Raw genomic sequence first — 26779 nt, 5'->3', positions numbered from 1 at the left:
ATAAATTGGTGGTGTATCCGTTGGAACTTCACGCATTGTTCACATCCCGTGCTATTGGTTTCGCCACATCAAAATTTGAGTTCGTCCTCCATCATTGGTTGTTCTCTGTTACTATTCGAGGAATTTGCAGAACTTTCGGCTGCGTATCCAGAACTTCCGAATATTCAGCGATAGCCCGTGATTTATTTTTCCTCTCGTTGTTTGAGAGATTATTTCATGTTAAATCCGTGTATACTTGTGTATGTTATGTGGTGGTTTCTTCTCGTCCCGTTCCTAACAATACCACCTTCAGCAGTAAAGGCTACCCTGAGCTGCACGTGCGTGTACGTACGTGTTGTCCGATCTGCTTGGATTCTTAGTAACAGTAGCACCTGTTCCACTTGTTTTTTTCTGGACACTCCAATCCTCGATCGTCATGATGGTCCTGATCCTCTCGCTCTCTCGCAGCCTGATCACCGGTTTCTCGGTACTAACTCGGTCATCATGTGCCCGAACTGATTGCTCCAAACTTTTTTTTTGTGTGTGCCCGTCAAATTCATCTACAGTGGAGTACTTAACTCGAGGGCAAAACGCCCACAAAGACAACACCCCTGAACGACGACATGTATCCGGTATCCAACGCACGGGCGCCATATAACTACTCCTGGGCAACTCCACCCTGTCAGCCCGGTGTCCAAACACACCTCGACGACCCCCCAGCCCAAAAGAAATGCATGCAACTAAACTATGCCAGTGTGGAAGAAACGAACGCGGTACGGAACTCTTGTCTTCGCTACTAAAAAAACGTCCATCAGTGACGGTAAAAAATGCCTATCAGTAATGGGCAGACCGTCTGTCACTAACTTCTTGCCAGTGATGTGTGGTACATCAGTGACGGATGGTCGGCCCGTTGGTGATGATATGTACATTAGTGGCGGGCACTGTAAGGACCGACAGTGATGACATTTTGGTAGAAAAAAATCCGCCCCAAATTCCGCTGGGGCACATCCATGACCGTGCCGTCCACCTCAGCGCCCGAATCAACAAATCCAACATCACGGAACGAATCTCAAATCACATTTTTTTCTCAAGCATCACAGCGGATTACAACGGAAAAAAAAATCCAAAAACAAATCACGAGAAAATCGCCGACGTCCTCGATCTTGATCTGCTTCTGCATGCTGTTGTTCACGCCGGGGCCGGATCCCGCGGCGGCAGTGGGAAGAGGGAGGGATCCGGCGGCCGCGAAGTCGGTCTCGGCGTCGATGGTCGTGGTTAGCGACTGCTAGAGAGATAGAGATGGTGAGAGATAGAGGGTGGAGAGAGAGAAGTAGATGGAGAGAGATAGAGGGTTACCGGCGGCGGCGTAGGTAGTCTCGGCCGGAACCAACGGTAGTATGGCGCGGCTGGCGGCGGGGGAGGCCGGATCCGCCCGCTTCTGGGCTGAGGTATGCCGGATCGGGCCGCTGCAGGGTCATGGCCGGCGGATCCGGCGCCGCTGCGCGCCATCGCTGCTGCTCTCCATGCGCCGCGTGACGGGTGAAGGGAGGGGGCGCCGTGAGACGGAGGTAGGGCCGAAGTACGTGGTCGTCGGAGGCGGGGGCCGGCGGTGGGCGTGCGCTGCAAGGAGGAGAGAAAGGGAGAAGGAAGAGAGAAAGAAAGGAGGAAGAGAGAAAGGGCTGTGGCGGCTGGGAGGAAAGAAAGAGAGAGAAAGGATGGGGATTCTGGAGGGGGTTAGGATTTGCTCTTATATAGATATTTGGTATGGGTTGGGCCTGGGTTGGCCCAAACTAGCACTAGTGACGGGTATAAATGTCAAACCCGACACTGATGAGCCCATAAATTTTTTAAATAGTTGCACATTTGTTTGTCATGACAAGAAGCACGTTTGTGCAAAGCATGGATACATTATCATGAATAATGGCATAAAAATGGCAAAACTCTGGTCATTTGGCTTAAACCTAAAATTCAACTATGAGAAATAACAAGATTGTACTACATATGTCATTTTTCAAATGTTACCATATTATATTATTATTCTACTATGTTAAGAAAGAAAAAAAAGATTTTAGCAAAAAGAATCACATTTTTCTGATTTTTATGAATTAGTAATGATTTTTTTAATTTTCAAAGATCTCCCGGGGTCATCATTGGCGGGCCCAGATGAGCCCGCCACTGATGTGTGTTTTTGTGATATTTGCAATTTTTCATATTTTAACGTTAGTGGCGGGCTTTTCGTGCCCGTCACTGATGAGGAGTCATTGGTGACGGTCGCAATACGCCCGCCATTGATGAGGGTTCATCAGTGACGGGTGTTGTGCGCCCGTCACTAATGAGGGTTCATCAGTGATGGGCTCACCGCAGACTTCATCAGTGACGGACACGAAAGACCCGTTGCTGATGATGATTTCTCGTCAGATATGCAGTGTTTTGTAGCCGTGGCTCCCGCCTTTTCCCGAAGCTAAGCTAAGCTAGCTACTTGATTAACAGGCGCACGTCACCCTCATCATCGTAAGTTCGACTTTGGAGGATGGGCGCCCTGTCGCTCTCTCCGATCCTATTTTTTTTGACTCCATCTCTCGGCCGGACTGGGCGGTGGCCGACCTTATTAGGTTTGCAGCCAGGCAAACCTAATAATCCTACTTGTCACCTTTCGGCCACATTTCTTCCATCCGTGGCCCCCTACACGACCGGCCCCAAACAAACAGCTCGGCTCAGCTCAGCGCCAACGGCGGTGGCGAACGCAAAAGCTGTATAATTTAGCCAGCTGATCAATCAATAAGTACTCCAGCGCGCGGCTGAATTGGAAAGAGTCTCGAGAAAGAGACGGAGGCCACGTTTAATCAATCGGTAACTTTTGTTAAATAAGCGGCATCCGTGCCGGCTGTCCGTAAAAAGAGGATTTTCCTTTCGGTCGTTGCACTTAAACTCTTCTGTAATTAAGTTAAAGGGGAATTAAGGCGTGTCTCTTGGCACGCCATCTTAGCCATTTTGCTCACATGCCACCCTCTTAATGATGAAACTGTTTCTTATACTAGCGATTGTCTCTTCACACAAACCAACAAAAAGTCATTAATTCTCTCTCACAAACTCTTAAATAAGTGCTACTTTAGATACAACAACAAGAGACAATGCATTGGGGGTAAGAGACAACACCTCAGAGACGATCCATTGGGAGTGACATAAGATCGATCGATCGGTGCGAAACAGACATGCATATCTTTGTAACCGAAAGAAAACATGCATATACTCGATCATAAGTATATGGAAATATATTTTGCAAGATTTGTAACATGGATCAATGTGAACTTGATCATAAATATTTTTCATGCATGAATTTACTCCGCTCGAAGAAATATGCATGGTTTGCCCTTGCATGAATGGAACGCCGCATGCACTCTAGTTTCGCTGTCCAGATTGCAATATATTCTTCTTCTCTATAACAACAAGGACAGTAATGGGATCATGCATATATATCTACTTAATGAAAATTGTCTACATAATCTGTACTTAATGAAAATATGATTGTCCCTCCATAAATTGAAACTGCGAGTTGGAACTTCCTGGCATGTTTTGAATACATACACGGTTACTACCACTCTAGGATGCTCAACAAGTAAAGAGTTTCCTTCTGTTTCGGTTCTTCTATAATCAGAACGGTTACTACCACTCTAGGATGCTCAACAAGCAAAGAGTTCCCTTCTCTTTCGGTTCTTCTATAATCGGAAGGCCAGCATTGGGATCATGCCTAGCCCCTTTGTGTTTGAAATATGGAATATTTACACGATCAAAAGGCGGTGCTTCCGTGAATGGAACCGGTGGTGTGGACATCCTCTCATATTCATAATGTTTACACGATGGCAACTCTAGAAGCGTTGCAAAGTTGGAATGGTCGTGCCAAATCTATACTTGATGATACGAAGACGTTGTTGTAAAAAGTGGAGCATGAATGTGCCGAACGAATGGCATGGCATTATTCGAACCGTTACCGAACTAAGTTGAATTGCTTTCCGTGCCACACTTTGTGCATAATGGCGAAATAAATGTTGTTGCGGTGGGCTTTAATGAACGTAAGACGACATAATACCTGAACTATCATGCCACTCGGAGTCCAAGCGTTTCTCATGTATTTTGCAATCTTTTCATATGTTCGATACAAACGGTCATAATATGTTTAACCGGGGTTTTCGCGCCATACAACATGTAACGGAATAGTCATAACGCTACTCTGAAATAACTACCATCAACCTTTCTTTCGCGCCATATTCAACACATAGCAGGTGCAACCTAACTACGGGGTCTATGAATCGTCATGCTGCTCTAATTTTTTTTTCCCTTCATTCATCATCTAAATTTATCCTCATTGAAAACTTTCAAACTTTTAGACAAAATGCAGCATCCCCTCTCATTTTTCCAAAGAGTCAAATTCCAACAACCTGATCTAGCTGCTCGCTCCACTTTGGGTTCTTTGGCACACTTTCTACCAACTCTCTCCTCGGCCGTTGGATCGATCCCATCGCATCATCTTTAGGTATATCCTGTCCAGCTCTACTCTTTTTTTTTTCCAGTTCCTCGTCAGAGTGGGAATTAATTTTTCTTCCCAAAAATATATAAAGAGCTCAACAAGCTCCCAAATCAATTCTTCCACCACCTCGCCGCTCGTCCTCCTCCTTCCTCCCTCCAGCCCGTAGTGGCGACCACGCCTCGCCTCCAATAATTCCCCTCGCTCTTCTCCACTCCACCGCCGTCCCGAGCCAGCGTGGTCTACCGGCGGATTCACCGGGGTAAACCCGCGCTATGCTGACGCCATCCATCTAGCCAGCGCGCCCGAGCCAAGCGTGTGCAAGCAAGCGCGCGCGGCACCACCAGCGATAGCAACAGCCGGGGGGTAGCTAAGTCCTGCGCACGACTCTCTCTGAGTGTGACCCCAGGTGAGCGCGACCGAATCCCGTCTGGCCGGGCGCCGATCCTTGATTTTTATTTTTAGGAAAACAACGGAATGGGGTGGGAGATTTGTTTAATGGTGGCTTTGCGTTCGGGGGTGGGAGTGGTGGGAAGGGAAGAGGGGAGTTGTTAAGTTGGTCTGGTCGATCGGCGCCGGGGGTTACGGCTTCTTCTGCTGCTGCTGCTCTGTTCTGCTAGTCTGGGGCCGATCTGAGGGAGGGCCGGGGCCATGGCCGCGCCGGGGTCCGCCGCGAGTAAGGTACGTACGGCCGGTTTCACGAGTTGCCGGTGTTGGGGGATCTGGGGGGGATGCCCGAGTTCGGGGAGGGAGGGACGGCGTTTTGTTTGCTGGTCTCTCTTCTTCTCCGTGTGTGTTTGAGTTTTTTGATGCTACGGATTGGGTTGGCGATTTAGTTGGGTTTTGTGGTTAGCTCCTCGATTCTGTGTACCGCTGTGCAGACGGGATGGATTTGGGCTTTTGCTTTGGTTCGTATGGTGATCTGGGATCTGGTGGTCTTGGCATTTGGCCTGGAGGTGGCGGTTCTTCCGTTTGGGGTGTATGCATTCTGGGAGAAGCTGTTTCAGTGCTTCTTTTTCCTTTTTGCGGTCAGTTGGATCTGTGTAGCCGGAAATTGATTCTGTTTGCGCAGTGTTCATTTGCTTCGTTTTCTTGCGTCAACCTCCAACTTGATGGCTTTGGTGTACGATTCTGATTATCTGTTGCTGACTGAAAGTCACAAGATTTGCCGCTCAGGTTGGGCTGTTTTTGGAGACGATGCTTTGATCAGGTTTACGTTTTAGGAGCTTCGGGATTACGTGATTCACATTCCACAGTAGGATCTTCGGGATTATGTGATTCACATTCCAGTAGGATCGTTGGGATTATGTGATTCACATTACAGTAGGAGCTTCGGGATTATGTGATTCACATTCCTTTCCATTAGGAGCTTCAGGATTATGTGATTCACATTTCCATTAGCCATTAGGAGTTTCGGGATTATGTGATCCACATTTCCATTAGACATTAGGAGGTTCGGGATAATGTGATTCACATTACAGTAGGAGCTTCAGGATTATGTGATTCACATTCCATTGCATTAGGAGCTTCAGGATTATGTGATTCACATTTCCATTAGCCATTAGGAGCTTCGGGATTATGTGATTCACATTTCCATTAGCCATTAGGAGCTTCGGGATTATGTGATTCACATTTCCATTAGACATTAGGAGGTTCGGGATAATGTGATTCACATTCCACTTCCCCGTGGCTTTTGGTTGTGTGTTTAGTGAGCTGGATGTGGATTGTTTGTCCCATCCTGGATGCCAGGCTTAGTACTTTGGATTTTGCCTGTTGCACAAAAAATGACACATTTCTTGGATTTTTGTTTGACTTTTTATTGGGTTGATCAAATTCAGCCTCTGTTGTATAGGGAATAGAAGGAGGTTCAATTTTGACATACCTTCAGGCTTCAGCTTAGGGATATCCACAACTTGTCATCTTGTTTTTCTTGACGTTAAAGTCTTGATTAGTGGCGTGCGGCCATTGGGGTTTTGCAGGTGGTGGGTTTATTGATCCTCGTTGCCACCATCTGCTTCAATTCGTCGATTCCCCTCCCTTCTGCTGTGCATTTCTTAGGGCTTTAGTAGAGCATGGACACCACCGGTTTGAAAGCAAAGTTTACTGGTTTCAAATCCTGTTGCCAAATGGCATGAGAAGTTGAGAACCAGCCTTAGGCTGTCTGATCCTGGAGAAGAGATGTGGCTTGATGACTTCATACACCATATTAGGATGGAGTTGGGAATGCCCTGCAGATGGCTTGGAAAGGCGAGAAGTAGGATGGACTTGTGAAATTTATCTAAAGGACCTGCATGGATCATGATAGAAAGATAACTGAGAAAGTTAACTTCAGAGATTTTGTCACTAAGAGTATTAATATAATGACACTCCATGTAAGCCCTCATCCCTTTGGATGATCACATTGGATTATGTTTTGATTCATGAATGGCTGTGTGTACTATCTAATATATATTTATTTCCAAAAAAAATCTTAATTAGTGAGTGGGTTTTCGAAGATATCCATAGTCCATATACAGAGTCCAGGAGTGCATCTGTGTGTGTTGTTGCCACTTTCCACGGCCATCTGTGGAGTCTGATTGAAGCAGCTTCATTTAATACCAACGATGTGTTTAGGTACTGTCTTTGTCATGGGCACAGGAGGTTGATACTGCAAAAGGATGCACCATTTTGTCTGGAATTTGCTAAATTTTAATTGGTAGTTTCAAATCTTAACCTTGTGCCCAATTTTAAGTGAGCAACTCTTGGTGTATGGTTGAAGCCGGTTGATGTTTGATCTGATTGTACCCACTCTTAATTTTGATTTATTATTTCTCCAAAGCAACTGTTTACTATGCTAGATATTAAGCGCCTTTTGTTGGAGCTGCAATCAGTGTATTGGGGTCTAGCAATTGGCAAACATTTTGTTGTATCGGAAGATGTAAACTCTCAAGCTTTTGGCGTGGTTTTGTTTTTCATGAGATGTTTCAATAGGAGAACTTTTTTATCCTTTGCTATTTGTTAATTTATATAATGGGCTTGCCTTGAGCCTCAAAACATTATGTTACAAATGGTATCTCCACTAATTCACTTATGAATTTTCTGTTTTCAGCACACCTTCTCTTCTCTCTTGAAGCAGAAGTCACTCAAGACTAGTCCGACCAAATCTAGGAGTACTATGGCTGTTTCAATGAGGGAAGTGGACCCTGTCTTTCAAGGGGCTGGTCAAAAGGAGTATCCTTTAGTTGCTAATTTTGTCACTGGGTTACATAATCATTTTCATGTGTGTTTCACATATCTATTCATCCATCATAACTGTTATGCACTATGTTTGAATTGATGACGTGTATGAGAAAATATTGCACCGTAAGTAAGTGAACATAAAGACCTGCAATGCTTATAGTCATATTCGATTATGTTTATTCGTATAATGCATGCTTAATCATCTCTGGATAGTTATTCTTAACGATTCTCAGTGGATTGGAGATATGGCGGATTGAAAAGTTACAAGCCGTTCCTGTTCCAAAGGAATCGCATGGGAAATTTTTTACAGGCGATTCCTACATAATACTGAAGGTATGCTACCCTGTTCAAATTGTAGATGCACCTAAGTCCTGTGATTAGTTCTGTGTGAAAAACATTTCAGAGCTGTATTATGTCAGCAATGCAATGCATCTCATTCCTTACACTTATAGCTACTATAAGTCGTTTGATTATTTTGGCGTATTGTTTATGCTACATAATAGTAATAACATAATAATAATGATGGAGATAGTGTCATCAGCACATTGGTGATATGTCACCCCTGTAGGAATTAAGTGTTTTGTTAATACTACTTGTTGGAGTGCAATCTGTTAGAATTAATATATATTACTGCAGAATTGTGATTGACATTATAATTATTTTGTCACTGGAACAGACAACTGCCCTTAAAAATGGTTCTTTTCGGAATGATATCCATTATTGGCTTGGAAAAGATACCAGTCAGGTTTGCTATTACATTTACCTTATCCGATATGCCAATAGCCTACCTAATGAAATAGCAGACTTACTTGTTGCAGTGTAACTAATGAATAGGATGAAGCTGGTACAGCTGCAATCAAGACTGTAGAACTGGACGCTGCTCTTGGTGGCCGTGCTGTTCAATACCGTGAAGTACAGGGAAATGAGACTGAGAAATTCCTTTCATATTTTAGACCCTGCATTATTCCAGAGGAAGGTGGAGTTGCATCTGGTTTCAGGCATACTGAAATCAATGAGCGGGAGCATGTAACACGATTATTTGTCTGCAGAGGAAGGCATACGGTCCATGTCAAAGAGGTGGATAATTTTTCTGTGTTTCCATCAAAGGAATATTTTTCTGCATTTATTTTGTTACTCTGTCCTTTTACGTTGATAGTTACCAGATTCAGATGTCACATCGCACTTCTCCTGAACAGGTTCCTTTTGCACGATCATCACTCAACCATGATGATATATTCATTTTGGATACCAAGTCCAAGATATTCCAGTTCAATGGATCGAATTCAAGTATTCAGGAGAGGGCTAAAGCCCTTGAGGTTGTGCAGTATCTCAAAGACACTAACCATGAGGGAAAATGTGATGTAGCTGCAGTTGGTAAGTTCATTTTTTTAACAAAATGTTCTCCATGGACCAAGTAATTTTTCCTTCCAGAATTATAATTTACTTATTCAATCAGAGGATGGAAAGTTGATGGCGGATGCTGATGCTGGTGAATTCTGGGGTCTCTTTGGTGGATTTGCTCCTCTACCAAGAAAGACATTTTCCGAGCTTAATGGAAAAGATACTGCTTTCGCTTCAAAGCTGCTCTGGTAATGTATATCACAGGAGACGAATTCCTTTCTACAGTAAATGCACTCTTCTAAAATATGTGGTTGTTACATATTTGTTTTTTCTCTTGTGATAAAACATTGTTTTCATTTGTATTTTCAGTGTCAATAAGGGCCAAACAGTTTCTGTTGATTGTGAAGTTCTAACAAGAGCACTGCTAGATACAACAAAATGCTACCTTCTGGACTGTGGATCTGAAATCTATGCCTGGATGGGTAGAGAAACAGCACTTGAAGATCGGAAACGAGCAGGGTTGGCCGCTGAGGTAGTATTCTGTCATTTCTTCTCTCTGGACTGAATAATTTTGACAGTTTGTGATATTTTGCAACTCAAATTAATTGCATGTCATACATGATTGGGAAATCGGTATCTGGTTCATATCCAGATTAATCAGTAAAGTTAAGAAAAAAAAATCCTATGGTCCCAGCTAATAAAGTTTACCATCACTATGGAGACACACCATATATTTGCTTAGAAATGTCGCCACCTGTTGCTATGGTTAGGGATGGCATAGTTAGCCAGTTAGGCACCGGGCATCGAGTATTCGCTTTTCCGTGATAGTGTTTTATTCTCACTTCTGCAGGAATTACTTCGTGAAGGGAATCGACCAAAATCTCATATTATTCGTCTCATGGAAGGGTTTGAAACTGTCATATTCCGATCAAAGTTTAACAAATGGCCTAAGAAAGCTGAGGCAGTTGTGTCAGATGAGAGCAGAGGAAAAGTTGCAGGTTAACGTCTATGTGATCTCTAATATTTTTATTGGTCATGGATTATATTTTGTTCTGCTTTATTCATTTTCTGTATCAATAATAATACTTGTTGAGTTGTTTATAAATTGTAGCCCTTCTTAAGCGCCAAGGATTTAATGTTAAGGGAATAGCAAAAGCTGCCCCTGTAAAGGAAGAACCTCAGCCTCAGATTGATTGCACAGGAAATTTACAGGTCAGTTAAATTTCCTTCCTAAATACTCCCTCCGTCCCATATTAAGTGACTCAAATTTGTCTAAAAATAGACGTATCTATATACTAAAATACGTCTAGATACATGCAATATTTTGTCACTTAATATGGGACGGAGGGAGTATTTTGCAACCAGACCAAACCCAGTTATGGCTGTTCCATATTTCCTTTCCTGGTAAATATTTTAGAACCAGGCCATACCCAGTTATGGCTTGTGCATACTTGTTTGTCGGACTGTTGTGAGAATACCACTTGTACCCTGGAACAAGATTGTTGCTAAAATTTCATTTAGACTTGCAGAATCTGAAATTTGGTACATCTTACAGGTTTGGCGCGTAAATGATAGTGACAAGACTTTCCTGTCATTCTCTGAGCAATGCAAGTTCTACAGTGGAGATTGCTATATCTTCCAATATAGCTATACTGGCGATGAGGGAGAGGAATGTCTTGTTGGTACTTGGTTTGGAAAAAGAAGTATTCAGGTACTATTTGACATTTACCATCTTTTGTAGTAGCAGTTTTTTTTTTTGAAGAAATAGTAGCAGTTTCTGAAACAATAGAAATGCATAATGGTCATGCAAGTGTACTGGATTGATAACTGGTGAAGGGGGATTAGTGCATTGTGAGTTATCTTGCCTTTTAGGTTATCATAATTAAGTGGGAATATATTTTCCATTATTTTGCCCTTAATGGAAACAAAAGCTTTAGACTCATGAGAATATGAGCATGACTCACACTTGATGGTCTTAATGAAATTGACTCTGTTTTTTCTTCATTCTATTTCTACCAACATTTGTGTGTTAAATATATCGGATGCTCTCAAGCTGGAAATAATTGCATGATCACATATTTCTTTTTGGGGACAGGAGGAGAGGACAGCAGCCATTTCACTTGCTGATAAGATGGTCGAGTCACTGAAATTTCAGGCAGTTTTGGTAAATTTTCTATCCTTGTCTGAGACTGAAAGATGCGCAAAACCATGGTTGAGAATCTCAAAATTCTCTGGTTATCACAGGTTCGCCTTTATGAAGGAAAGGAGCCCATTGAATTTTTCCCAATATTTCAGAACTTGGTTATATTCAAGGTTGGCCTTCTACTAATTCTCGTGATTATCTTCATTGTCTTATTTTCTGCCTAACATATCCCTTTAGTATTTACTGTGAAAATATGGTTGCTGCACCTGTACATTTTTTTAATGAAATAATACAGGGTGGTGCTAGTACTGGGTACAAGAAATTTGTCTCAGAAAATGGCATTGAGGATGACACATATTCAGAAAATGGGGTTGCACTTTTCCGGATCCAAGGTTCAGGACCAGATAATATGCAAGCAATTCAAGTTGATACGGTACTTTCTGCTTAGATCTCTTTTTACTGGACGGGACATTATGTTTGTGTTATGCGCACTTTATCTTAGCCTATGTCTACACCACTTGTTGTAACTATGATATGGTACTTCTTATCAGGCAGCGCCATCTCTGAACTCTTCTTACTGTTACATACTACATGATGGAGACACGGTATTTACATGGGTTGGCAACCTAAGCTCGTCAATGGACCAAGAGCTTGCTGAGAGACAGCTAGATGTGATCAAGGTATGAGGAATACTCTTAAATATGATTCATATGTGAATATGTGTGATCGTTCAAGTGCATCTTGGTTGACTTATTTATGATGGTTTCGTTTCACATTCATATCTATCTTGAAAGGTGGTAGTCGGTGTTGGTTAAACATTTTTCCAATTAATATGTGAATAATTAGTTACGAGTCGACATAAAAGAGCAGTTACTACAGTTATCTAGGCATCTATGTTCATTTTTTAACAATAAGATGTTAATTCTTGTTTGTGTTCCCACGTTGTCATTTTGTAACAATATTGATGCACATCTTCATATAACATCATGTATGTTTTCTGCTACAATTTCCACGTTCGCTTCCTGTACACAATTAACGTCAAATATATAGCGTGTGTGACCATATTTACAGTTCTACAACATTCATGAAGGTTTAATGTAGTTATTGCAGTAAATATTCACCATCTGACATTTGCTTCCTAATTATATCTTGCAAAGTTAAGTATTGCCTTAATTAATGTTTGTACTTTACCCGAGCATGTTTTCTGTTCAAATAAACTACTGTAACGCCGGACTTTCCAATTCTGCTCATCCAATGTATTATCTGCAGCCAAATCTTCAGTCCAGATTGCTGAAGGAAGGATCAGAATATGACCAGTTTTGGAAGTTACTTGGAGTCAAGTCTGAATACCCCAGCCAGAAGATTGTGAGAGATCAAGAAAGTGACGCCCATTTGTTCTCTTGTACTTTTTCAAAAGGTATGAAAAGGTTCATAAGCTTTCCCTCACCCATTTGTTTTCTTACTCAGTGTTTATCATTCAATATGTACCTTACTTATCCACATGTTCTCCTTCCTAATCAATGTTTTCTGCGGCATGCTTGGGCGTAATGAAGGAGTGCTTAAGGTGAGCAAACATAAAGTTTATATGTACTATTGCAAAAGTAAGTCAAATTTGATGAAAAATTAATGGCGGTCTACTGATATTACAGGTTAGAGAGATTTTCAACTTTGCACAAGATGATATGATGGCAGAGGACATATTTATTTTGGACTGCCATTCATCTGTCTTTGTATGGGTTGGACAACACGTGGACACAAAAATACGAGCACAAGCTTTGAGCATTGGGGAGGTAAATAACAATTTCATGATTTTCTATGTGTAGAGATAGAGAATTCCTTTTTTAATTTTCCGTTGGATTCATAAAACTTCCTTTTCTCCCAGAAATTTATAGAATTTGACATTCTAATGGAGGACTTGTCACGAGAAACACCCCTTTATGTCATCGCCGAAGGAAGCGAGCCCCAATTTTTCACCAGGTTCTTCACTTGGGACTCTGCAAAATCAGCTGTAAGCATTTACCTCATAAGTTTCTGTGATTTTTTCTGTGTTGTAAACTCCAGGGGCTAACCTCACGCATTTTGTCTTATAAATTGTCTCAGCTACATGGTAACTCATTTGAAAGGAGGTTGTCTATAGTGAAGGATGGATTGAAACCGAGAAGAGATGTAAGATTTCTGTACCTTTCATATTCCATTTTAAGCCCCTAAATTGCCTCTCCTCCTGCTATGTTAGGTAGTTGTGATCAAAGGTGAGCTTGCCTGTATCTGCATGTCCAGCATAGCTGTTGTGCATTTATCCCTAGTTATTGCAGCCTTCTGCAGTGGAACATTAGTTTAGGAAAGGTTATTGATTTGATGGACACTTTGTGTTGTGCATGAATATAGTCGGTAGCAAATTGGTATTACCAGCTGTTAAATACTGTTTCTCCTAGAGTATAAGGTTAACTCTTGGTTGTGTAATTTGCAGAAACCTAAAAGAAGACCAACTACATCATCACACACTGGAAGATCCAGTGTACCTGATAAATCACAACGGAGAAGTGCTTCTTTCAGCCCTGACCGTGTAAGAGTTAGAGGAAGATCACCCGCATTCAATGCATTGGCTGCCAACTTTGAGAACTCCAATACCCGAAATCTGTCAACCCCTCCACCAGCTGCTAGAAAACCATTTTCAAAGTCTTCCCCTGATCCAGCAAAGCCACCCCAGAGGGCTGCTTCAATTGCTGCAATGTCTGCTTCATTTGAGCGGCCTAGACCGACTTTGATACCAAAGTCAATTAAAGGTATTCTAACATCCTCAACAAGGACTAGATATATTTTATGTTGCATACATAGTTATCTTACCTGCTATGTTCTTTTGGTATCAAGCGAGCCCTGATGTAAACAAGCCCCAATCTGAAGCAAGCAAACCAAAACCAGAGGTAAATGCCAAGGAGAGTACCCCTGCTGTGAAGGATGGACAGACTCTAACTTCAACGATACAGGAAGATGCAAAGGAGGGTCAGCCAGAAGACGAGGAAGGGCTTCCTGCATATCCATATGACCGCTTGAGGACATCTTCCACCAATCCTGTCAAAGACATTGATCAAACCAGGCGTGAGGTACCTGCTGTTCTACTGACTCTTTCATCTAAGCCTCCTCCAAACCTAACCCTACTGCACTGGCACATTGCAGACATATCTATCTTCAGCGGAGTTCAGGGAGAAGTTTGGCATGACAAAGGAGGCTTTTGCGAAGCTACCAAAGTGGAAGCAGAATAGGCTCAAGATCGCACTTCAGCTGTTTTAAATCTGCTACTGTGAAATAGGCTATTATCTCTGCTTACTGAAGAAACAATGAAGAGATTGGTTTTCAAAGGAAAATCTCATTTTCCACGCACAGACACTTGAGGATCTATTGCACTCATGGCGATGTTAAGAGTCATTAGAAGTGTTTGCCTATCCGGGTCAAGGGACCCTTGGTAGGTGTCAGAGGAGCGGGCCCAGTGAGTTTTTAGCTGCTCATGCTCCCGAATGGTGTTGTTGACTGACAATTTTTCATGTTGTGTCGGATTGCTGCATTGGCAATCCAGCTGCACCGATTCTTTCCACCCCAGGATCACAAGTTTGTTTGTGAGCTTGCAATGCTGCTTTCCCCCCTTGAAAGCTCACATTTGTTTCATTTTTTTTCAAGCTGGGGGGTTTCCCCTGAGACAATAAGGTTCACGTATATGATGTAAGTTAGGCAATGTCATGAACATGGGGTGAAAAATCCCCTTTCTCCGAAATTTTAGGCAATGGAAAGTTGTGTACAAATCAGTTTGTAAAATGTCTTGCCTGTTGGTGTCTTGTACTCCAGAGCTGTTCACTTAAAAAGTTGTGGCCAAGATTTTAGTTTCTCTTCCACGTTGCCATGGGGTCCTGGCCCGCTTGCAGCAACGGGGGTTTCTTGTTGTCTTCTTGATATGCCTACAGAACCATGGTTTGCTCATGGATATGGAAGTTTGTTGTTGTCTTCTCGATGTAGCTGTAGAGACGTGGTCTCACGTGTGGCGATGGAGGATCTTTGCCTCCTTGACGTAGTTACGGAGAGCACGCTGCTATGGAGGTTCTTCATCTTGACTTTGTTGTGGAGTCATTGCTCGTGTGTTCAGTGACGGAGGTTTGCTCTTGTACTCTCGACACATGACCATGGAATCATGGCTCACACACGGCTATGGAGGCTCTTTGTCTCTTCTCGACATGGCCGTGGGCAGTGGCAGAGCCAGGAACTAATTTAGAGCAGGGCCATCATGAAAACGATAGTCTTCTATTCGTCCGTCCGACAAAATATGTCAAGTTTATCAAATTTTGGATGTATCTAAATATAACTTAGTGCATAAATGTATTCAAATTTGGTCAAAGTTGAGACATCCTTTGTTGGACAGAGGGAGTACAAAGTTTCAAAGCAGGAAAAAATCAGCAAAAATGAAGTTCAGTTCAACACTCGTACTTGGACATGGAATCTCTTCGGCATCTTCTCGGCGTAGATGCGGACTTGTGACTCGTACCTGGACATGGAGTCTCTTCGGGATCTTCTCGACATATCTACAAAAGTCCTAGCACACACTGAGCTATGAAGGCTCTTTTGATGTCGTCAAAAGAGTCATTTTTTATGTCTTCTCGACATAGCTGAAGAGTCATTGCTACCATGCGTCTTTGGAGGTTCATCGACATATTTTTGACATAGGCGCAGAGTCCTTGATCATCTTCTCAACATGGCTACGGAGTCGCACACGATCGTGGAGGCCATCCTTGTCTTCTACTACCTCCGTTCCATAATTCTTGACTCAAATTTGCCCAAAAATGGATGTATCTATTTCTAAAAAGTGTCTAGATACATGTAATATTTCGACAAGAATTATGAAACGGAGAGAGTACTCAACATGGATTTGGAGGTATTTGGTCTTTTTCTCGACATGACCATGGTGCCATGATCGCACCCGGCCATGGAGGTCCTTTGGCTTCTTCTCGACATGGCTTGCACACCGTGACCATTGTTTGCGCATGCCCGTCATTATCTTCTAGGCACCGCCGCATACTCATGACTTGTGTGCGCTGATGGAGGTTCTTTTTTTTTCCGTCTCGTTGACATCGTCTTGGAGCTCAGAGGTACATAGGGGCTTTGCCCTTCGTAAGCGGCATGTCATGGTTTTGTCGTCTGATTTGCCATGTTGGCATTTGGTTAATTAACCGGTTCGACGCGAACCCTAGACGGATGGGGTCAACGAGACTGACATATTTTCCCGTGCCCATGTGGGTCTATTGAAGTCTTTTCTTGGTTTTTGCGGCAAAAAGAAATGGACCGGCGGCAATAAATAATAATATCGGTTTTGCTATTGATAAGTCACCCGTTTTTTAGTTAGAGATCAAGACATGTTAGCCATCGGATCTTAATCCAACGATAGAAAGTGAGAGATGAGAGAATGGAGATGACCCTTGGATCTTAATCCAACGGATTTGAAACGTCGACTGATATTTAAAGCTCATTTCTTAAAAATCGAGCGACTTAGAAATAGTCACACCCTAATAATATCTAATGCCAACATAGCGTACCGACGTGACAGGTTCAGGATAAAATCATGCCACATTGGCACCTAAAACACTTTAGACGGGTGAGGGACTATTGTGAGAATTGTACCACCAAAAGCAGTCTGCTTCCTTGTGTTTTTTATGTGAAAAATACAATTTTGGTTAGCTTTTTATTTTTTCCAGCGGGAGGAAAGAAGAAAATCGAACGAAAATCATCGTATGTGTGCCTGGTTTCAAAAGTTGGGAGATCAAAAGTATAAAAAGAAATTGACAGGCCATCTGCGTACTTTTCGACTTTTCTGTTTGCCCTATATAAACGAGTACAAGACGAAAAAAAAGGATACGAGAAGCTAAAAGTCAGATCACAATATGGAGCGCCGCTCCAAATCCTCCGGAACCCTAAACAAATTCATACATCTTCTTCTTCCCGAACCAACCCACCGTCGACGACCGCTCGAGAGACGCCGGCGGGCACCTCTTCGATCACCGACGACCGCCTCTCCGCGCTCCCTCATGTGGCCCGTTGGCCATCTATAATGTGAACGAGTGTTCGTCCTGACCACTCGGGTACCGCCTCGTCTTTATTCCCACAAGCCTATATATAAACGAGACGGGAAAAAAAACGGTGCACATCACAACATGGGGCGCCCCTCCAAACAGCTCCGAACTGTCCCCGCGCCGCCGCCGGGGGGATCTTCTTCGATCACAAGCGGCCGCCTCTCCGCCCTCTCTCATGTCCTCCAGGAGGAGATCTTCCTCCGCCTGGCCACCCCAACCGACCTCGTCCGCGCCTCCGCCGCCTGCGTCTCCTTCCGCCGGCTCATCGCCGACCGCTCCTTCCTCCGCCGCTTCCGCAGATGCAACTCGCCGCCCTTGCTCGGCTTCATGGATCGGAGCCGCCCCGTGGACTGGAGGAGCTTAATCGCGCCCTCCAGCCTCACTCCTCCGCGCCCATCGCCCGCGCCGCCGATTTCTCCTTCTCCTTCCTCCCGGCCACCCTAGGAGGCTGGACCGTCCGGGGCATCCGCGACGGCCGCGTCCTCCTCGACCGCGGCCCCAATGTCTTCCCCGAGATCGCGGTGTGCGACACTTTGCACCGGCAGTACCGCCTGCTCCCCCCAATTCCTGACGACCTAGCTGCGTCGGTCAGGTACACTCTCGAGGTGGGATTTAAGCGCTTCTCTGAGGTCATCCTCGTTCCTCCTGCCCCCGGCAGCAGCGAGGACGAAGATACTTCATTCAGAGTAGTCTGGATGGCACAGTGCAGCACTGAAGCCGTTGCATTCATGTATTCTTCAACCACAGGACAGTGGCAACAAGGCATTGCATCCCGGAGCTGGAGCGATCTGTTTGCCGGCCCGCTGACCGAGCCGTCGAAACACCCTTTGTTCCAATTTTTTCAGTATGCCTACGGATGCTTGTACTGGCCGATGAATGGGGCGGCGTTATGGTGTACGGGCCTCGAGAGGAAGCTATGCTCGTGCTTGACACCACGACCATGGAGTTTGCCCTTGCTGATTACCCACCTGCAGGAAGAGCATGGAGGGGCCAAAAGATTGGCATTGTGGAGGCAGGGGAAGGCAGGCTTGGATTGCTTGCTATTTCAATCGGCGGCAGACCACAAGTACTTCATTATTACAGCGTTTTTAGGGGAAACAGAGGTGAGACTTCTTCCAACGAGTGGCGGATAGAGAAGGTATTCCCATTGGATGTTGCAGGGTACTGGCATTCTATCGAATGTTCAACCGAGAGGTACTTGCTCCTACGAAGGAATGCTTTCATGATGTGCGCCTGGGACTTTGAATGTTTCTCACTGGACGTCAAGACATTTCAGCTTGAGAGGCTGGGTAAATCTGGTGTCACGTGTGGACCCATTTATGCCAACTTCCCACCATCATTATCGTCAAGGACAGTATGAAGTGGTATATAGTTATCTCCCAAATTCATAATTGTCACATAAATTATCTGATGCTTGATAGTTTTATTTGATACGTAGTAAATTATTGTAATACGGAGTAGCTATATTGTCTTTTGTTTGTTTCTCTCCATTGATTATGAAGCTTATTGTAATTGAATCCCCGGTAGTTTCCAGTCAAAAGAATTCTCTATTTTAGCTTCCTTATGGTATGATCATAAATGCATCATTTTTATATTAGATCGTTTCGTATTTTCAGAATATTTCTGCATAATATGGAATGAGCTTTGTAACTACACTGTAGCATGCTACTATTTTCGTATGTGATTTTCAATTCTTGATCTTATATTTTACAACCAGCATTCTTGAGCTTATCCATGATTTCCTATTCTTTATCATAATGATATATAGTCCTCTTACACAAGTTCGTTATCCATCCTAAAATATAATATGATAGTAGGAAATATCATAGTGGGGTTGCATACTAGGTTGGCTTCTGACCAGGTATTTGTTTTTAGTGGAATACAAACTGTAGGAAAATGTCTGTTTGGGATGCTAAGGAATTTAATTATTTATCTTTTGAACAAGTATTTTGTTTTCAAATAGAACGAAACACACTATTTGTCTATTGTTGTAGTATAACTACTTCTCCTCTTTCAGTTGGGTTAACTTCTTTATTATTCTTAATTACACCATGTTGACTGTTGATCCTTGTTTCTGACCAATTATTTGCAGTGTGAAGAAAAAGCATATTAGCAAGTTCTTGGACAGTCATCAAAGATGATCAATCGGCCGCATTTAGTTGAGAGGTGGTTGCAAAATATGTGGTGTTTGTCCTTTAGAAACTTGTGTAGTAGCTATACCAACATTATTCTTCATGGCTTCTTGTTTCCTGTTCTATGTTCCCATGCAGTACCTTTGGAGAAATGTCAAGGATAATATGATTGAGATGCTTTTCTATGATGTTAACTGCATGTCTGCGTATCAAAGATGTTCCTCGTTGTTCTCCAATCTAATGTTTATTCGCTAGTGAATGAAACTGTCCTGCAAACATAAGACAAGTTTGGCTTGACCCTTTCTGAAACATGTGCTTCCCTGGAACTTTTCTGATGATTTCACCGGCTAGCTATGCAGCTTATAAGATCCAAACCCTGGTTTATATATGTTATTAGTACGGAGTATACTAAAGTTCTGTCACGATCGTCATGAATCTCGCACTGCGTGGAATGTCACAAGGAAACCCGCTTGCTAAATTTTCGGGTTGCATGAGGGGGTGGTTGAATTGCTATATAGGTGACTCTGTAAATATCTTTCTTTTTTTCATCACATGAAAAACCTAGTTCCGTGCAGAAAATTTGAGAAGAATATATCTGGACTATTTGTAGTCGTTCTTGCAGAGGCCAGATTGCGTATCCCCGTTGGTTTTCTTTGGCAAAGGTTATTCCCAATTGCTTCGCTTCGAACGGGCACGCATGTTGGAAGCCGTCCGATTCATCCTGGTGCTTCCGTGCCTCGCGATGCAGTTAAGACAGCCTCCCCCCGTCGGTCGGGTGGGCCCCACGTGTCAACATGTTAAGCTCTTTCTTTTCAAAGCTTTGGGGGACACGCCGTTGTCTCTTCCGCTTTCCCATTCCCCATTCCCCCCTCGCGAACCCGACCGCGCTCTCTGCGCTCTCTCTCTTGATTTCGCATCGGCGATTTCGGCGAACTTCGTGTCGACGAGGCGCAGCGGAACAGCAACAAGGCCGTCGACAGTGCCGGGACGGTCGGAGGCGACATTGGCGCCGAGTTTCACTGGAGGCGGTGGGGGCAAGGGTTTCGGCGAGGAGCGAGTTTTCACCATCGATGCTATGGGGGTGCACGGGGGCTCCTGCATGTCGTAGGGCGCGTTGCTGAGGGCTCCGGGAGGGCGACCCCGGCGCTGAAATCCGGTGCTGGTGGCCACAACATCCCCGGCGGGCACATCGACCACCGCTGGCGCAACCAGCACGACTGCACGAGGCGGGACGCATCGACTACGGCAGCGAGCGTGCGCGCAACATCTACGGTTAGCCCCCCCTCCTCGCACATCTCTCCTCAACATACCCAAACTCGAGCATGCGCGCACACCATCTACAGTAGATGAATCCCTAGTAGATGCTCCAGGCTAGCGATTAGCTCATATTAGGGTGCCATGGATATTGGGGGGTAGACGTCTGGGAGACGTTTAATCTACATAATCTGCGCCAATTCCAACCGTAACCAAATCAGTTGGAATTGGATTGGAATTTTTGGACCCAGTTCAGTGCTGAGCACTTTTTTGACGGGTTTTTTTGGGCCCTAAATTGCATATGGCAACTTCTAATTCAGCAGAGCATTCTAAATTGCTTATGTCATGCTTTTGTCCGTACCAAATTATCAGGGAATTGCTTTTACTGTGCATGTATATGGGGTAAATTTGTGGTAGTTGCTTCTATTGGGCAATTTTTTTCTCAGGGAGTTACTTATAGGAGTATCGTAAATTTGTTCAGGTAGTTGCTTCTACTGGGCAAAATTTTCTCAAGGAGTTGCTTCTAGGAGTATCATAAGTGATTTTTGTGTCTCTTTTTGCCTTTTGTTTTAGGGGGATTTTGCATTTTTTTTACTTGCCCCTTACTGCTGCTTAGGCAAATTCTTAGGAGTTGCTTTTTACTGTGCTTAGGCAAATTCTTAGTCCAATTCTTAGTGGGGGCACTTATATTTTTGCTCCAGGTGTTTTATCAGGATGCAACACTGTGTTTTAGGAGTTGCTTTCTATAGGAGAATCATTACTGTTCCCACTTCTTTAGGCAAACTTTTGACACATCTGTCCACGTTGAGGTGATTTTTAGTTCCCAGGTTCAGGGCATAAACCTGTGCTGAATTAGAAGTTGTTAAATGAGCTATGCTATGTCTACATTTCCCCATTTTTTATAGGTTGATCAGTAACTGTGTATGTCCATTTTTTTCACTCATTGGGTTGGGTTGTTTTTATAGTGCTGTAAACTAGCCACAGAAAATTCTGCATCTTTATGCATCCCTTTTTTCTGCAGGAGCTATAATGAACATTATCGAGGAAGGACCTGAAGACGGTGAAACTGGGGGTTTAATCCATCGCCGCAGGAGACGCAATTCTAAAGCCATAGCAGAACCCGTGGGAGGCATAGCAGGCGGTGTTGCTATGCTATCCCTAGGGGTACATTTTTATGTTCTTGTGTTTTGTTTTGTTTTTGCTTTTTTAGGAACCCATAGTAATTATTTAAGTTGTTTTTTACATGCAGCGTTCTCACGAGGCTTCTGTCGCTGAGGCTCCCACGGAGGCAACTGTTGGCGAGGCAACTATTGATGAGGCTCCCATAGGAGGGAATGTTGCCGAGGCCCCTAATGAAGCTGTCAAAGAGATTGTAGATGTGCAGGTTGCTAAATGCGTACCCCCAGGAGGACAGAGAAAGAGGTAATAGAATCACTTAGTTTGCTAAAAAATAGGTGGCAACCTTTTTATGATTGTTTAAAGTTGCTAACTACATTATTACAATCTCATTTAGCTTGCTTATTTTCTTAATCTAACCTTTTATTTCTGCTTTCTTTGGTAAATACTTTAGGTCGGGAGGAACAAGGCGTCTCCTGCTAGGCTCTACAAAATTAACAAAAATATATCACCCGATCAGAAGGCATTGATCATGAAGAGGCATTTTGGTGGCTTACTATTTTTGCCTTCTCACACAATGCCAGCAGAGTTCTATAAGTTTGTGATGAGCTGCTACAACCCGGAGTTATCAGAATTGGTTGTTCCTGAGAGGGGTATCATCGAAATAACGGCTGACAGTGTGTACAGAATGTTTATGTTGCCAAACAAAGGCGGGAGAGTCAACTATGTGATGAACCAGGAAGCCACATATTTCATCATGCAAGAGTATGGCTTCAAAAAAGGTTCATCACCAGATATCACAGCTTGGTGCAAAATGATTGGCGAAATGAAGGAAGCAGATGACAAGTTTCTCAGGGCCTGGCTGATCGCCGCAATGTCCTGCTTTCTTTGCCTAACTACAGGCCTGAAACTCAGCCCACGGTGCTAACCGTCCTTCATAAATTTGGATTCTGTTGACAACTTAAATTTCTGTCAGTTCGTAGTTGATCAACTACAAGTAGCTTTTAAGAAGTTGGGTGATGAAAAGAACTCAGTCCGGTGCTGCGTGTATCACCTTTTCGTAAGCTTTATCAAAACTCTTTCCTTATTTAGTAGGATTCATTTTTCCTCCATTTTTCCTTCTTTTTTTTTAATCTAAACCCATAACTGAACTTAAACTAATTTCCAAATCTATTATCTCGATTCACTGATCACCGACGAGCCCTTGAGCAACTGCCCTGTGCGTATCCAGGCATGGACGACGGAAGCCATAAACAGAGTGATCCAACAAGATATGAAAGGACCTAGAGTTTATGGGAATTTGCATGTAAGTTATTCTAAAATCGCGTTCTCAGCTCATTTATGCAGTCCAGCGGCTAATTTTTCTGCTTGTGCATTTTTTTCTAGCCCTGGAAGCTAACTGTGTCTTTTTTTGGTGTTTGTTCCCCTTGTTTCAATGTGCCAAACAGCTGAGAGTTGCACCGAGAACTACAACAAACGGTCCCAAATGCTGAGTTGCCAGCGCAATGTAGCTTGTTCGTGGGATTACAACAGGCTGAAGAGTTTGTTTCTTCAAAGTTGCCATTTACCTACAACAAGACGGTATGTGCTCTACACCAATCGGCCTCCATTTTTGTGTGCCTTCTTTTTTTTGTATTGCAAATTTTCATTTTTCTTGTATATAGATTGTCCTTTTTAACTTACCCTTCTCTGTTGTTTTTAAAATCCACAGAACAAGAGGAAATTAGCAATTATGATTGGAGAACTGTGCACATGAATTTCAGACAAGATTGGAAATTTTGTGAAGAGCTTAGGCAAACTAGGAGATGAGGAAAATGACAACCAACCCAGGGCTGGAGATGTGAAGAGAAAAAGGGTGGGAGGCACTCGAGTTGATACCGCTAGAAATGTTAATAACAAGAAAAGGAATAGAGATGGCGGAGACCATGTGAAGCAACCCCAAGCATGCGGCAAGGACAACAGAACGGATTGTGTTGCGGATGGCAAGGAAGAGGTGCAAGGAGATGACGACGATGAAGTCGATGAGGAGGATGACAAAGATGACGAGGATTACAAGGGAGGTGATGATGATACAGGGTCTGAGGGGGGTAATGATGATGATGGTCGGCAAAAGGCAAAGACAAAGAAGGAAACATCATCTCCCTCCATCGGTCCAACAATCGTCACTTGGCTACGGAATTCAAATAAGACAAAACAGAACAGTGTTGCCGGGTCTCCTAGGCGCAAGCTTGGACTTGCAGATTGCAAGATCAATCTCACTCATCTTGTAAATGCAGAGACAAAAAGGGACGGCCCGCCCTTGCAAACACCGGTTTTTTCGGTTGTACCGACAGTAGTAGTTAATGAGTTGTCAAAGTTTGCCGAACCAACAGTCAAGCCACCCAACATAATTGCTGAAAGTCGGCACAACAAGGCAACAGATGTTGTCATTGTAGGCATGACAACACTTGGCGTTTCTGCAGACGGAATTAAGGTTTGGGACTCAGCTCACATCGCGGCAACAAAAGATGTGAGGGGTACATCAATCAAGCAGGGAGAACTGACTGAAACAAAACAAGAGGCAAATAATCTTGAAATTGAAGATCTCATACCAGCTACAAAGGAAGCAGATGTGGCAGCAGATAAGGTCAAAAAGGCAACGCCTGCGCTCAAGGCCAAAGGCAAAGTTGCAAATCAAGGTGCACAAGCTGCAAAGCTTTTGACCAAATATAAGAAGCTAGTGTTTCGGAGGAATCTCAGGCTACCTTCACCACCATCTAGTGCGGGCGTGGCAGCAGCAGCTGTAGAATTTCCAAAATTTGTTGAAGTTGTACCTGCTCATAGTCCCATGCACCAAGGCAAAGCTGCAGAATCCGCAATAACAAAAGATGAGAAAATCTTCCAATCGCCAGCAAATCGTGAGTCAGTTCAACCTGGAGTAGTAGTAGTGGAGAGCAACAAAAAGCCAAAGTTGCCACCAAGAAGGGCCGGCATTGCAGGGCAGCGCAGTGCTGCGTCAAACAAGGTCAGATATTGCCCTGAACCATCCCCATTTAAAACATGGGCTAGAGCTGAAGATGTGTTCGCTCATGAGCTTAAAGCAAAGTTGCCAAATGGACAATGAAAGTCACCAGACAAGGCTTGTAAATGGGAAGATCTGGCTCCAAAGTTGATTGCCCCAGCTTCATTTGTTCAAGCAATCGCAGAGGTGAAACCATCTAGACTAGTTGGGACACATCTGCAACTGTACCCCCCAAGGAATAGAAATGTGCAGAACAGCAACACACCATACAATGGGGCAAGTATAGAAACACGGCCTCCGAATGCTCTCTTACGGCCAGCATTCCACCGCAGCAAGTCAGACGATAATATGCATTCAACTCCGGCAAAGGATCACACGCAGAACATCAAGCCTTTGATGAGAAGCAGTTCAGGCAGCGCCACTAACAGAATGGATTTCCCCGCTCCATCCTTCGACATGGGTTTTGGGTTTGACTCACCACCTGATATGCAAGGAAAGTCAGACGGACAAGCAATTGGAGGGATAACACATATCAACCTAGAGGATTTTGATGATCTAGCTGATTGGGATCCCGTGTTGCTATCGGCAGCTTGTGCCGACACAGATAAGTTGACCCTCGAGCTAAAAGTAGCTGCTGAAAAAAAGAAGCAAGAAGAAGAAGCAAAAAAGAAGCAAGTCCATGTTGACTTGTCCACACCTCCTGAAAATTTAGCCGAAGACCTAGAGTTAAAAGACGCGGAAACTATCGATCTTAGTACACCACCCCAACAAAAAGCAAGCAACAGTGAAAATTGCCAAATAAACAGTTCTGGATCAACAGCCCCCCACGGTCCTGAGAGGAGATTTATCAAGGCTCTGGCTTGCAAAAGGTATCCTTATGTCGACTACAATACAAAGAACTCCTTCTCCTATTCAAATGAAGTCAAAGAAACCTATGCAGCAGTACTTGCTGTTGGTCGGAGAAATACAAGGGTTGCCGGAGAAGATAAAAGGTTTTTTTCCTTTGCCTAACTACTCCGCTTTTCTATATTGAAGAATCAACCTCTCTTTTTTTATCAAATGCATTGACCCTATTCTTGTGTATCTGTAATGTCGAAATGGAGCTCAGAGATTATTAATTACAGTGGCTATTACAAGCTTGGTTGAAGAGATTATTAATTATTTTGAAAGAATTGGTGATGTCAATGGCACCACAAGCTTGGTTGAAGAACACCGTCGTCGAGATTGGCATCGAGTACATCAAGCTAAAAGTACCAAGAAATGTCAACAAGATTGTGATGCCATTAAGAATCACCATAAGCATCTTTCTTGCTTTTCTTTTTGTTTTAGTTTTTTCAGAGACAGCAAACCATGCAACTAAAAAGGACTAAAAAACTTGTTTCTCTGCTCTGTCAAACAAAAAACGCAGACCTGGTTGCAGCGTTCAGACCTGACCAGCTGTGATTTAAAGAAAAGATTAGACAGGGGAACAATGCACCTTGATCGGCTGGATGGTGAGGAATTGCGTTTTTCAATGCCCCATTTTCATGTCCTTTTTTTCTCCAAAGTCCATGCATTAGTAGTTGCTGGAGCGGGCCAAAAAACTTGCTTTGTTAACTGTCAAAATCATTTTTCATCCCCTGAGTTGCTAACTAAGCCAAACTTGCCTGCAGCCTAAGTTTCTTCTCAGAGAGTAATTGCCTAATTTGTTTTTGCTTTTTTTTTCTGTAGGTAATGTTCCCAATGCTTGAAACATTTGATTCAGAAAGCAAGGATGGCCGCTATTGGTTACTCAATATGAATATAAGGGACAAGAGATTCGAAGTTCTAGACTCAATGAGATCATTAGGAAATAAGACGCTGGACAAATGCACAAGGGCTATAATTGCATCAATATCACTCCTGTGGACTACGCATTACACAAACTCAAAAGCAAAAGTTGACATCTTCGAACTTAAGGATATTGGAGGGCCAAAACAGGAAATA

The 26779-nt window shown here is 43.5% G+C and overlaps 1 protein-coding gene across 2 annotated transcripts; it reads left to right on the top strand.

Annotated features, from left to right (window-relative positions):
• Positions 1-4609: 4609 nt before the first annotated feature.
• Positions 4610-15079, top strand: LOC100828345 (villin-3). Of its 2 annotated transcripts, none has more exons than XM_010241881.3 (23): positions 4610-4910; positions 7590-7711; positions 7954-8053; positions 8397-8465; positions 8555-8797; positions 8917-9094; positions 9177-9309; positions 9431-9593; positions 9912-10059; positions 10173-10273; positions 10617-10772; positions 11157-11225; positions 11306-11374; positions 11500-11637; positions 11756-11884; positions 12474-12621; positions 12758-12768; positions 12854-12994; positions 13087-13212; positions 13305-13370; positions 13672-13987; positions 14073-14305; positions 14379-15079. In XM_010241881.3, exons 2-23 carry the CDS (start codon positions 7656-7658, stop codon positions 14490-14492), a joined length of 2907 nt encoding a protein of 968 aa, XP_010240183.1. In that variant the 5' UTR covers positions 4610-4910; positions 7590-7655; the 3' UTR covers positions 14493-15079. The 2 variants fall into 2 exon arrangements, with proteins under 2 accessions (XP_010240183.1, XP_003560396.1); XM_003560348.4 differs by lacking the exon at positions 4610-4910 and adding an exon at positions 5027-5182.
• The last annotated feature ends 11700 nt before the right edge of the window (positions 15080-26779 follow it).

Source organism: Brachypodium distachyon, chromosome 1 (genome assembly GCF_000005505.3).
Source record: "Brachypodium distachyon strain Bd21 chromosome 1, Brachypodium_distachyon_v3.0, whole genome shotgun sequence".
NCBI lineage: Eukaryota > Viridiplantae > Streptophyta > Magnoliopsida > Poales > Poaceae > Brachypodium > Brachypodium distachyon.
This window is presented reverse-complemented; position numbering and strand designations above follow the sequence as displayed.

Coding starts and splice junctions, on each gene's coding strand:
- LOC100828345 (XM_003560348.4), top strand. CDS start 5,153: ATGGCCGCGCCGGGGTCCGCCGCGAGTAAG. Junction 7,712..7,953: donor CAAGGGGCTGGTCAAAAGGA/GTATCCTTTAGT, acceptor AACGATTCTCAG/TGGATTGGAGATATGGCGGA. Junction 10,274..10,616: donor ATTGCACAGGAAATTTACAG/GTCAGTTAAATT, acceptor TACATCTTACAG/GTTTGGCGCGTAAATGATAG.